This window comes from Pan paniscus, chromosome 1 (assembly GCF_029289425.2).
Source record: "Pan paniscus chromosome 1, NHGRI_mPanPan1-v2.0_pri, whole genome shotgun sequence".
NCBI classification, from domain to species: domain Eukaryota; kingdom Metazoa; phylum Chordata; class Mammalia; order Primates; family Hominidae; genus Pan; species Pan paniscus.
In genome coordinates this window covers 23,271,682-23,285,070 of record NC_073249.2, presented here as the reverse complement: position 1 = coordinate 23,285,070, position 13,389 = coordinate 23,271,682, and the positions used below count along the sequence as shown (strand labels likewise).

General features: G+C 39.0%; 1 protein-coding gene across 5 annotated transcripts in view; it reads right to left on the bottom strand.

Moving 5' to 3' along the window:
* LIN9 (lin-9 DREAM MuvB core complex component) overlaps positions 1-13,389 on the bottom strand; it is a 79,749-nt gene that overhangs the window by 23,356 nt on the left and 43,004 nt on the right. For 3 of the 5 annotated variants that reach the window (XM_003814925.5, XM_003814927.4, XM_057301199.2), the window contains 2 exons: positions 12,551-12,670; positions 11,875-11,976 (listed from right to left, as the gene is read on the bottom strand). In XM_003814925.5, coding sequence (XP_003814973.4) covers positions 11,875-11,976; positions 12,551-12,670 — 222 coding nt within the window. The remainder of the gene's footprint in view (positions 1-11,874; positions 11,977-12,550; positions 12,671-13,389) is intronic. The other 2 variants (XM_008967802.4, XM_055107432.2) reach the window with 1 other exon arrangement.

Below are 13,389 nucleotides of genomic sequence, written 5' to 3'. Positions count from 1 at the left end.
AAAGGGCCGGGTACGGTGGCTCACGCCTGTAATCCCAGCACTTTGGGAGGCCAAGGTGGGTGGATCACCTGAGGTCAGGAGTTTGAGACCAACCTGGCCAACATGGTAAAACCCCATCTCTACTAAAAATACAAAATTTAGCCGGCATGATGGCAGGCACCTGTAATCCTGGCTACTCAGAAGGCTGAGGCAGGAGAATCACATGAACCCAGGAAGCGGAGTCTGCAATGAGCCAAGATCACGCCACTGCACTCCAGCCTGGGCAACAGAGTAAGATTCTGTTTCAAAAAAGAAAAAAAAGAAAGAAAGAAATAATAAGGCCGCGTGTGGTAGCTTATAGCTACCCAGGCTGAGTGTAGTAGCGTGATCATGGCTCACTGCAGCCTCAACCTCCTGGGCTCAAGTAATCTTCCCACCTCAGACTCCTGAGTAGTTGGGACTACAGGGGCGTATCACCACACCTGGCTAATTTTTGTATTTTTTTTGTACAGATGGGGTCTCACTATGTTGCCCAGGCTTGTCTTCAACTCCTAGACTCAATCCTTGTCTATGTTGCCCAGGCTTGTCTTGAACTCCTAGACTTCCAATCCTCCCAGCTTGGCCACCTAAAGTGCTGGGATTGTAGGTGTGAACCACTGTGCCTGGCGGCAAAACATTTTTAATGTTTATTTTGTCATAAGAAAAAATACATTTGGAATAGCAAAAAAATCAAAATATCAACTTCACTTAAGAGCAAAACTGAGAGTTTTATAAAACCTCACATACTATAAAAGGTAGGGACATAAAATAACTTTTATTTTTACCTCTTAAATATCTTAATAGTGGAAGTAGTATTTTAACTAGGCTTTACATATAGATTATAAATTTTAAATTAAGTACTAAAATCAAATACATAGACTTTCAGTTTACAGTCTGGGATATAAGAAGCTTGGAAGGTGCTACTCCATCCTAACACCAGGTAAAAAGCTGACATACTTAAAAAAATCAATGACACTTGGCCGGGCGCGGTGGCTCATGCCTGTAATCCCAGCACTTTGGGAGGACGAGACGGGCGGACCACGAGGTCAGGAGATCGAGACCATCCTGGCTAACACGGTGAAACCCCATCTCTACTAAAAATACAAAAAATTAGCCGGGCGTAGTGGAGGGTGACTGTAGTCCCAGCTACTCGGGAGGCTGAGGCAGAAGAATGGCGTGAACCCGGAAGGCGGAGCTTGCAGTGAGCTGAGATCGTGCCACTACACTCTTGCCCGGGCGACAGAGCGAGACTCTGTCTCAAAAAAAAAAAAAAAAAAAAAAAAAAAAGTCAACGACACTTCTTAGATCTCTAAGAAAATTGAGGGCCAAGGCAAACTGTTCACAAAATTGGAAAGAATGAAAGGCAAGTATGTAGAATCACAATTTACTGGAGCAGAAACCCATGAGCAAAAACCTCTAGGAACCAGTGCTGGGGTAGGGAAAACTGAACTGTAATTTATGTGGTAGGTGCATTAAGCATTTACTCTACGGGACCCAGTTAGGAGGCTTTTTTTGAAAAGCATACTTTGTGAGTTTTACTTCCAGGGGCTTAATCTGGTTCTTTGTGAATACTGCAGAAATACTCCCTCTTGCTTCCTGCAAGGGGAAGGAAAACTAACGATTTTGAATTAAGATGGAGCATTCTGTTCTTAGCAAGGCCTGCCCTCAGGAAAAACTATTTAACCAGAAGCTAACATGCTAGGGTTTTATCAGAGGCTTACTGACCTGGGGGAAGAGAAAAACCCAACCCCAGCCCACTCTAGCCACCCTGTACCACATAAGAGGAGGAAAAACTGAGGTGCATTTGTGAAGTTCACAGTCCAGAGGCTCAGGCGGACACAGTTCCTTTTACATAGTACATCATGTTTGGCAATTAAGAAAAAATTACAAGGTACGCCAGGAGGCAAAAAAAACAGTTTGAAGAGACAAAGCAAGCATAAAAACCAGCCTTAGATATGGCAGGGATGTTGAAATTTGAAAGAACTATGAGTAATAAGCTAAGGCCTCTAATGGATAAAATAGCATGCAAGAACAGATGGGCAATGCAAGCAGAGAGATGAAAATTTCTCGAGCTTGAGGATATATTATTTATTTTTCTTTTTTTTCTTCCACAACAGTTATCTCAGAAGAGGATATATTAATAGGAACTTCCAAAACTAAAAAACAAAGAGAACAAAGACTGAAAAAATCAGCACAGAATGTCCAAGGATTGTGGGACAACTACAAAAGGTATAACTTATGCATTAATGGAAATACAAGAAGGAGAGGAAAGAGAGAAAAAAAGGAAGAACTATCTGAAATATAATGAATGAGAATTTTAATGTCAAATACCAAACCAAAGATCTAAGAATCTCAGAGAATACCAAGCAGAAGAAACACCACAAAAACCTCTAGATTTACACATATCATATTCAAACTACAGAAAATCCAAGATAAAGAAAAATTCTGGTCCAGCTATGGTGGCTCACACCTCTAATCCCAGCACTTTGGGAGGCTAAGGCGGGCAGACTGCTTGAGCCTAGCAGCTCGAGACCAGCCTGGACAACATGGCAAAACCCCATCTCTACATACTAAAAAAAAGGAAAAAAAAATCCTGAAAGAAAACACTTTACCGATAGAGGAGCAAAGATAAGAATTTCATCTGACTTCTTCTTAGAAACCAGGCAAGCAAGAGGAGACTGGAGTGAAATATCTTGCGTTGAGAAAAAAAATCTGGCAATCTAAACCTCTGCACCCTATGAAATTATCATTCAAAAGTAAAACAGGACTGGGCATCATAGCTCACGCCTGTAATCTCAGCACTTTGGAAGGCCAAGAGGGAGGACTGCTTAAGCCCAGGAGTTGTGCAGCAGCCTGAGAAACACCGCCAGACCTTATCTCTACAATAATAAATAAAATAAATATATACATATATATTTTTTGAGACAGAGTCTCGCTCTGTCGCCCAGGCTGGAGTGCAGTGGTGCGATCTTGGCTCACTGCAAGCTCCGCCTCCTGGGTTCACACCAGTCTCCTGCCTCAGCCTCCTGAGTAGCTAGGACTACAGGCGCCCACCACCATGCCCAGCTAATTTTTTGTATTTTTAGTAGAGACGGGGTTTCACCATGTTAGTCAGGATGGTCTGGATCTCCTGACCTCGTGATCCGCCCGCCTGGCCTCCCAAAGTGCTGGGATTACAGGCATGAGCCACCGCACCCGGCCAATAAAATAAAATTTTTTTTAAGTGAAAGAAAAATACTTTCTCAGAGAAAAAAACTTGAGAAAATCTGTCGCCAGTAGGACTGCCTTGTAAGAAATGATTTTTTTCTTTTTTTTTGAGACGGAATCTTGCTCTGTTGCCCAGGCTGGAGTGCAGTGGAGCGATTTTGGCTCCCTGCAGCCTCCACCTCCCAGGTCCAAGCAATTCTCGTGCCTCAGCCTCCCAAGTAGCTGGGACTATAAGTGCCACCAGGCCCGGCTAATTTTTGTATTTTTAGTAGAGACGGGGTTTCACCATGTTGGCCAGGCTGGTCTCGAACTCCTGACCTCAAGTGATCTACCCACCTCAGCCTCCCAAAGTGCTAGGATCACAGGCGTGAGCCACCACACCCGGCCAGAAATGTTAAATGATGTTCTTTAAAGAAAAAGAAAATTTTACATGTCAGAAACTCAGATATAAATAAAGGAAATGTATCAAAGAAAGAATACGTTGAAGGTAAAATACAAACTTTTATTTTCCTTATTCCTAATTGTTCCAACAGATAACAGTTTGTTCAAAATAATAACAGCAACAGCATATTTGATTATATATGATTATGTGTATATATGCTTATGCATGCTTAGGTATAAATAAAATAATGACAGCAATGATACAAAGGAAAGGAGGGATGAATTAGGATTATTTTGTTATTATCAGGTACTAGCACTACCCATGAAGCTGTACAGTGTTATTTGAAAGTGGATATGGATTAGTTGTAAAAGTATATAATGTAAACTCTAGGGCAACCATTAAAGAAAGCTAAAAGAAAAAAAGTATAACCTATATGCTAAGAAAGCAGAGAAAAATGGAATTATATAAAGTAAATCATAAAACACAAAAAAAGAGTGGAATATAAAAATAGAAATAAAGAATATGAGCAACAAATAGAACATAGTAATAAACGCGGTAGATATTTATTACTATATGATAATCCAACTACATCAACAATCACTTTGAAATCTACTTTAAACATAAAGACACAGATAGATTAAAAGTAAATGCATGAAGGCCAGGTGTGGTGGCTCATGCCTATAATCCCAGTACTTTGGGAGGCCGAGGTGGGTCCCATCGCTTGAGCCAAGGAGTTGAAGACCAGCCTGGGGTACACTGACACCCCATGTCTATACAAAAAATACAAAAATTAGCAGGTGTGGTGTCTTGTGCCTGTAGTCCCAGCTACTTGGGAGGCTGAGGTGGGAGGATTGCTTAAGTCCAGGAGGTTGAGGCTGTAGTGAGCCACCGCACTCCAGCCTAGGCTACAGAGGGAGACCCTGTTCTCAAAAACAAACAAACAAACAAACAAACAAACAAAACCGGGCTAGTCTCAGTGGCTGACACTTGTAATTCCAGCACTTTGGGAGGCTGAGGCAGGCAGATTTCTTGTGGTCAGGAGTTCCAGACCAGCCTGGCCAACATGGTGAAAACCTGTCTCTACTAAAAATACAAATATTAGCCAGATGTGGTGGAGGACACATGTAATCCTAGCTACTTGGGAGGCTGAGGCATGAGAATCATTTGAACCCATGAGGCAGAGGCTGCCTGGGTGACAGAGCAACACTTTGTCTCAAAAAAAAAAAAAAAAAAAAAGTAAATGGATAAAGAATATGCCATGCTAACACTAATCAAAAGAAAGCAGGAGCAGTTATATCAATTTCAGACAAAGCTGACTCCAGAGCAAGAAAAGGTGTCAGGAATAAAAAGGGGCATTATGGCCGGGTGTGGTGGCTCACGCCTGTAATCCCAGCACTTTGGGAGGCTGATGCGAGCGGATCACAAGGTCAGGAGATCGAGACTGTCCTGGCTAACACGGTGAAACCCCGTCTCTACTAAAAATACAAAAAAATTAGCCAGGTGTGGTGGCGGGCACCTGTAGTCCCAGCTACTCAGGAGACTGAGGCAGGAGAATGGCATGAACCTGGGACGCGGAGCTTGCAGTGAGCCGAGATCACGCCACTGCACTCCAGCCAAGGGTGACAGAGCAAGACTCTGTCTCAAAAAAAAAAAAAAAAAAAAAAGGCATTACATAATGAGAAAGGGGTCAATGTTCCAAGAAGACATAATAATTTTTTTTTTTTTTTTTTTTGAGACAGAGTCTTGCTCTGTCACCCAGGCCAGAGGGCAGTGTTGCAATGTCAGCTCACGCCTCCTGGGTTCAAGCAATTCTCCTGTCTCAGCCTCCCAAGTAGCTGGGATTACAGGTGTCTGCCACCACACCTAGCTAATTTTGTATTTTTAGTAGAGACGGGGTTTCACCACGTTGGCCAGGCTGGTCTCGAATTCCTGACCTCAAGTGATCTGCCCGCCTAAGCTTCCCAAAGGGCTGGGATTACAGGGGTGAGCCACCACACCCGGCCAACAATACTTAATATTTATATGCCTAATAACAGAACATCAAAACATGAGGCAAAATGATTAACTATTGACAAATACATCAATCCACCATTAGAGTTGGAGATTTTGATACCCCTCTATCAGAAATGAACAGATTCAATGGGCAGAAAATCAGCAAGGACATAAACTCAACAATACCATCAATTAACTGGATATAATTGGTATCTATAGACTACTTCATCCAACAACCACAGAATATACTTTCTACTCAAGGTCGTGTGGAAAATTCATGAAGATCTCATTCTGGGCCACAAAACATACCTTAACAAAATTAAAACAATAGAAATCATACAATATATGCTCTTACACCACAATGAACTTCTACTAGAAATCAATAACAAAGAAAGCTGTAAAATCCGAAGATATGTCTAAATAATACGAGTCAAAAAAGCAATCTAAAAGAAGAAATGAAAAAATATTCTGAACTAGATAAAAATAAAAAGACAACTTGTCAAAATTTGTGTGATGCAGCCAAAGCAGTGCTTAGTGGGAAACTTGTAGTATCAAATGCATATATTAGTAAAGAAGACTTAAAATCAGTAATTTAAGCTTCCACCTTAGGAAACTAAAAAAAAAAATAGGAAATTAAATACAAAGTAATCAGAATAATATAAACTAGAGCAGAAATCAATAAAATTGAAAACAGGAAATTAATAGAAAAAAAATCAACAAAACCAAAAGCTGGTTCTTTAAAAAGATCAATGATACTGATAAGCCTCTAGCTAGGCTAAGAAAAAAGAGAGAGGACACAAATTATTAATTTCAGAAATGAAAAAGGGGCATCACTACAGATCCTATGGACTTTAAAAAGATAAACTCCTTGAAATTTCTAAATTTGCACAAGAAAAAAATGGAAGGCTCTGAATAGGCTTATATCTACTAAATAAATTGAGTCAATAATTAACCTTCCAAAACAGATAGCACCAGGCCCAGATGGGTTCACTAAGGAATTCTACTAAACATTTGAGGAAGAAATTATACCCAACCTCTGTTATGTTTTAGAGGATAGAAGCAGAGGAAATACTTCCTAACTCATTCTCCAAGGTTAGCATTACCTTAATACCAAAATCTGACAAAGACACGGTGAAAGAAAACTATAAGCCAGGCACAATGGAATGTACTCATAGTCCTAGCTACTGGGAGGCTGAAGTGGGAGGATCACTTGAACCCAGGAGTTTGCGCCTAGCCTGGGCAACATAGATCCCCTGTCCAAACATGAAAAGAAAAAAACTATAGAGCAGTATCTTTCATAAACACAGATGCAAAAATCCTCAATAAAATATTAGCAAATTGAATCCAATGATGTATAAAAGAATTTAAGATCACAGCCAAGTGAGTTTTTTGTTTTTTGTTTTGTTTTGAGACAGAGTCTTGCTCTGTCACCCAGGCTGGAGTGCAGTGGTGCGAACTCGGCTCACTGCAAGCTCCGCCTCCCAGGTTCACGCCAGTCTCCTGTCTCAGCCTCCCGAGTAACTGGGACTACAGGCACTGGCCACCATGCCTGGCTAATTTTTTTGTATTTTTAGTAGAGACGGGGTTTCACCATGTTAGCCAGGATGGTCTCGATCTCCTGACCTCGTGATCTGCCTGCCTCGGCCTCCCAAAGTGCTGGGATTACAGGCGTGAGCCACCACACCCAGCCCCAAGTGAGATTTACCTGAAGTATGCAAGGCTGATTCAATGTTTGAAAATTAATTAATATAATCCATCACATCAGTAGGCTAAAGAAGAAAAATATGATCAGATTGATAGAGGCAAAGTATTTGACAAAATTCAACACTCATTCATGATAAAAACTCTCAGTAAACTAGGAATAGACAACGTCCCCAACCTGATAAAAAAAAAAAATCTACAAAAAAACCGCATGTTTAATATCATACTTAATGGTGAGAAACTAGAAGTTTTCCCACTAAGATCAGGACAAAGGCAACAATGTCCTCTCTTATCACTCTTTTCAACATCATACTGGAAGTCCTAGCTAATGCAATAAGATAAGAAAGAGAAATAAAAGGTAGAATTGGGGAGGAAAAAAACAACTATCTGTTTTAGGCGGGTGACATGACTGTCTACGTAGACAATCTGAAAGAAATGAGAAAAAAAAAAAATCCCTGGAACTAATAAGTGACTACAGCAAAGTTGCAGGATACAAAGTTAACATACAAAAGTCAATTGCTTTGTCAAACAATAAACAATTATGATGTGAAATTAAAAACACAGTATCATTTACCTTAACACCCCCCAAAATGAAATACTTAAGTATAAATCCAACAAATATGTACAAGACCTATGTGAGCAAAACTCTGATGAAAGAAATCAAAGAACTAAATAAATAAGAGATATTTCATGTTCATGGATAAGAAGACACAACACTGTCAAGATACCAGTTCTTCTCAACTTGATCTATAAATTCAATGCAATACAAGTCAAAATCCCAGCGAGTTGTTTTATGGATATTGACAAAATGATTCTAAAGTCTATATTGAAAGGCAAAAGACCTACTATAGCCAACACAATATTGAAGTAGAAGAACAAAGTTGAAGGACTGACACTATTCAACTTCAAAACATACTATAAACCTACAGTAATCAAGACAGTGTGGTAGTGGCAAAGAATAAAATAAAATAGATCAATGAAACAGAATAGAGAGCCCAGAAATAAATCCACATAGTCAATTATCTTCAACAAATGGGCAAAGGCAGTTGCCCAACAAATGGGCAACAGTGGAGAAAAGTCAGTCTTCAACAAATGGTGCTGCAACAACTGGACATCCACAAACAACAAAAAAATGAATCTAGACAAAAACTTTACACCTTTCACAAAGGGAATCACAAACATAGATGTAAAATCCAAAACTATAAAACTCCTAGAAAGTAACACAGGAAAAAAAATCTAGATGACTTTGGTTTTGTGACAACCAACTTTAGATATGACATCAAAGGCATGATCCATGTAAGAATGAAATGATGAGCTGAACTTCATTAAAATTAAAAACTTCTGTTTGGTTAAAGACATTGTAAAGAGAATGAAAAGACAAGCCACAGACTGGGAGAAAATATTTGTAAAATATACATCCGATAAGGAACTGCTTTCCAAAATATACAAAGAACTCTTAAAACCCAACAATAAGAAAACAAACAATTGGATTAAAAAATGAGCCAAAGAACTTAACAGACACCTCACCAAAGAAGATATACAGATGGCAGATAAGCATATGAAAAGATGGTCAATGAGGAAATGTATATGTCATCAGGGAAATGCAAATTTAAATAATAAGATACCACAACAAACCTATTAGAATGGCCAAAATCCAGAACACTGACAACACCAAATGCTAACGAGGATGTGGAGCAACAGGAAATCCTATTCACTGCTGCTGGGAATGCAAAATGGTACAGCCACTTTAGAACACAGCTTGTCAGTTTCTTATATAACTAAGCATACTCTTACCATATGAACCAGCAATTACACTCCTTGGTATTTACCCAAAGGAGCTGAAAACTTACGGCTACACAAAAACCTGCACACAGATGTTTATGGCACCTTTATTCATAATTGCCAAAATTTGAAAGCAACCAAGATGTCTTTCAGTTTGTCAATGAGTAAATAAACTGTGGTACATCCCAACAATGTAATATTACTCAATGCTAAAAAGAAATGAGCTATCAAGCCACGAATAGACATGAAAGAAACTTAAATGTATACTAGTAAGTGAAAGAAACCAATATAAAAAGGCTATATACTGTATGACTTCAAATATATGACAGTCTGCAAAAGATAAAACTATGGAAACAGTAAAAAGATCAGTGATTTCCAGGGGCTCAGGGGAAGAGATAAAAAGGTGAAACACAGAAGATTTTTAGGGCAGCAAAACTACTCTATATGATACATAATGGTGGATACATGATATTATACATTTGTCAAAACTCTTAAAATGTTCCACATCTTTAAATACATTAATGTGAACTATGGTCTTTAGGTGAAATGATGTGTTAATGAAAGTTCACTGACTGTAACAAATGTACCATCTGCTGGGAGATAATAGGGGGAGACTACACAGGTGTGGGGTCAGGAAGTATATGGGAAATATCTGTATCTTCTTCTCAATTTTGCTATGAACCTAAAATTGGTCTAAAAAAATAAAGTGTATTGAATTAAAAATCAAATATAACAAGGATCGATAAAAATATCACATAGTGATATTTAGACATAGTGTAGTAGTACTTAGCTTCTGGCTCCCTTTGCTTATTGATCTCTCTCAAACTCTCTCACACACACAACACCTGTTCAAATATAACATATTAGCTTTGTTTTTACTTCTACTATTTAAAAGAAAGAATTAAAAACAAGTGTCTTCTTTGTGAAAAGAATAAGTCTTTGCTCTTATCACATTTTCAATCTTTCATATAAAATATCCATCTGCCTTGAGAAGCCAAAGGTATAAGAAATTTTATATTGCAAGGATAACTAACAATATATCATTGGCTGGGCATGGTGACTCAAGCCTGTAATCTTAGCACTTTGGAAAGCCAAGGTGGGAGGAACATTTGAGCCCAGGAGTTCAAGACCAGCCTAGGTAACATAGTGAGACTCCATCTCTACAAAACCAATAAAAAATATATTAGCTGGGAGTGGTGGTACATGCCTGCAGTCTCAGCTACTTGGGAGGCTGAGGTGGGAGGACTGCCTGAGATTGAAGGTTAAGGCTGCAGTGAGCCATAATGGCACCCCTGTACTCCAGCCTGGACAACAGAGCAAGACTTTGTCTCAAACAAACAAATAAATAAATAGGCCAGGTGCAGTCGCTCATGCCTGCAATTCCAGCACTTTGGGAGGCCGAGGGCGATCATGTGAGGTCAGGAGTTTGAGACCAGCCTGGCCAACATGGTGAAACCCCGTCTCTACTAAAAATACAAAAAATTAGCTGGGTGTGGTGGCGTGCGCCTGTAATCCCAGCAACTTGGGAGGCTGAGGTGATTCCACTGGAACCCGGGAGGTAGAGGCTACAGTGAGCTGAGATCGTGCCACTGCACTCCAGCCTGGGAGACAGAGTGAGACTCTGTCTCAAATAAAATAAATAAACAAATAAATAAATAAATAAATAAATATTAAATAAAAAAATGTGATTGAGGAACACAGAATGCTATATACAGACACACAACTGACAAGACTTTTCCTCAAAATAACATCAACTGCAAAAGAACACTGTGAATATTTTCATGGATTATGTTATAAACATTTTTATTTATAAAGATCATATCAGCCAGGTGCGGTAGCTCACGCCTCTAATCCCAGCACTTTGGGAGGCCAAGGTTGGGGGATCACTTGAAGTTAGGAACTGGAGACCAGCCTGGCCAGCACAGTGAAACCCCATCTCTATTAAAATTACAAAAAAAATTAGCCGGGCATAGTGGTGCATGCCTGTAATCCCAGCTACTCAGGAGGCTGAAGCAGGAGAAAAGCTTGAATCCGGGAGGTGGAGGTTGCAGTGAGCCAAGACTGACCCACTGCACTCCAGCCTGGGCAACAGAGCAAGACTCAGTCTCAAAATGAATAAATAAATAAACAAATGAAAATAAAGATCATTTCTATCCCAAGACAAAGTAGTTTTCATTTTCCAAAAATGAAATGAAACATTATTAGACTATGATTCAAACTAAAAAATTTATTTAATCTAATTTTCAAACTCACTACATTTTTAAGAGTCCAGCTATAAGGAAAATTTCCAATATAATACTTCTACACTTAGTTCAGTTTAGGCTTAGATTTCTTAGTGTCTAATCACTAAGTACTTAGCAGGTGAATACCTGTTTCTAGTCTCTGAAAAGAAATAAAATTTCTTCTAACCATATAAGCTAGCCAGGACATCATAACTGTTGAACTGACTGATGATGGCAGAATATGCTGAGGTTACTAAATAAAAGCCTTCATAGTTACCCAAGTTATTAACAGCCAAACATTCAGAATTTCACAGAACATATGCAAGAATGTTTGAGCCCTTAAAATAGCAGAATAATAAGAACTCAGACACAAGACAAAGCTCAAGAAGAAAGATCTTTAAGTCTTTTTTCGTTTTTATAACTTTTATTTTCAGGCTTTGTTGGAAATAGCAGCTCTTAAAACCTACATGGTGATAAACCTACATGGCCCTAGAAAAATTTTCAACTTTAATAACATAAAAGGCATTGAGTTTTTAAACAAACAGCCAAGATATTCAGAACAATTCTTACCACTTGGATAAGAAATTCTACTGGAAAACCACCTAATGTTTCAGTGTCAGAGCCAGAAATTTTACTTCTCCACGGCGACTGTCCTAATAAAGGATCATTATCCTATGGGAATAAAAAGGAATTATTTAATCATTGACTATTCAGAGGAAGTATCTTATTTTTTTATTTTTATTTTTTTTTAGACGGAGTCTCACTCTGTTGCCACTTGTGATCTCGGCTCACTGCAATCTCTGACTCCTGGGTTCAAGCGATTCTCCTGCCTCAGCCTCCCGAGCAGCTGGGATTACAGGCGCGCGCCACCACGCCCAGCTAATTTTTGTATTTTTAGCAGAGACGGCGTTTCACCATGTTGGTCAGGTTGGTCTCGAACTCCTGACCTCGTGATCCGCCTGCCTCGGCCTCCCAAAGTGCTGGGATTACAGGCGTGAGCCACTGCGCCCGGCCAGGAAGTATCTTATTTTTAGAAAAAGAGGAAATTCTGTTATAATTAATATTATATTAAAATCCAATAAAAAGGAAATTATTTCTGGAGATGAAGCAACTATTTTATTTAATATTTTCAATTCAAAATAGTGTGCATACTTTGAAGTTGCTGTAATAGATGTGTATTTCTTAAGAACATAGTTCACCTTCATAATAATCAATTAAATTATTGATATTTCTAAAATATACTTACTATAATTGGTGACTGGAGAGGAGGAGTATAATGTAACCGTGGTGGGGTCATAAAAAATCGAGAAGGCCGCTGTTTTTGTCCAAAGGCAGCAATTGGCATTGTCTCATGAGGTTCATTACTCTGAGAAAACAGAATAATTCACAAAACTTAAAGAAAGTTACCAATCATTTAAGCTTTATAATCATTGTATTTCAGCTTGAGATATATATTCACGCATATTCTATGATTCATATAGAATTTATTACTTATATATTTAATTATTTATAGAGTAGCATATTAGTCTATACAGATCAAAGGCTAGAACTTGAAACAGAGTATGAAAACACTACTTTGCTGCCAAAAGGATGAACCTCCAGAAGAAAAAAAGAAAAAAAAAGGGGGGGGGTCAAAATAGTTCAGAGAATCAAAGATTAATATTAAAGTTTTCTATGGCCACATTTGGTTATCTGCATTTAGACTGTCTGAATATACCCTACAATTAAAAATCAACTCTTATTTAGCCAGGGAGAAATATTTGGGTGATCTCATAAAAACAGTTAAATTAATGAAACAGAGAAGCAATTTACTTTTTGTTTTTTTTGAGACCGAGTTTTACTCTTGTTGACCAAACTGGAGTGCAATGGCGCGATCTCGGCTCACTGCAGCCTCCACCTCCTGGGTTCAAGCAATTCTCCTGCCTCAGCCTCCCAAGTAGCTGGGATTACAGACATGTGCTACCCCACCCAGCTAATTTTTGTATTTTTAGTAGAGATGGGGTTTCACCATGTTGGCCAGGCTGGTCTTGAACTCCTGACCTCAGGTGATCCGCCCATCTCAGCCTCCCAAAGTGCTGGGATTAT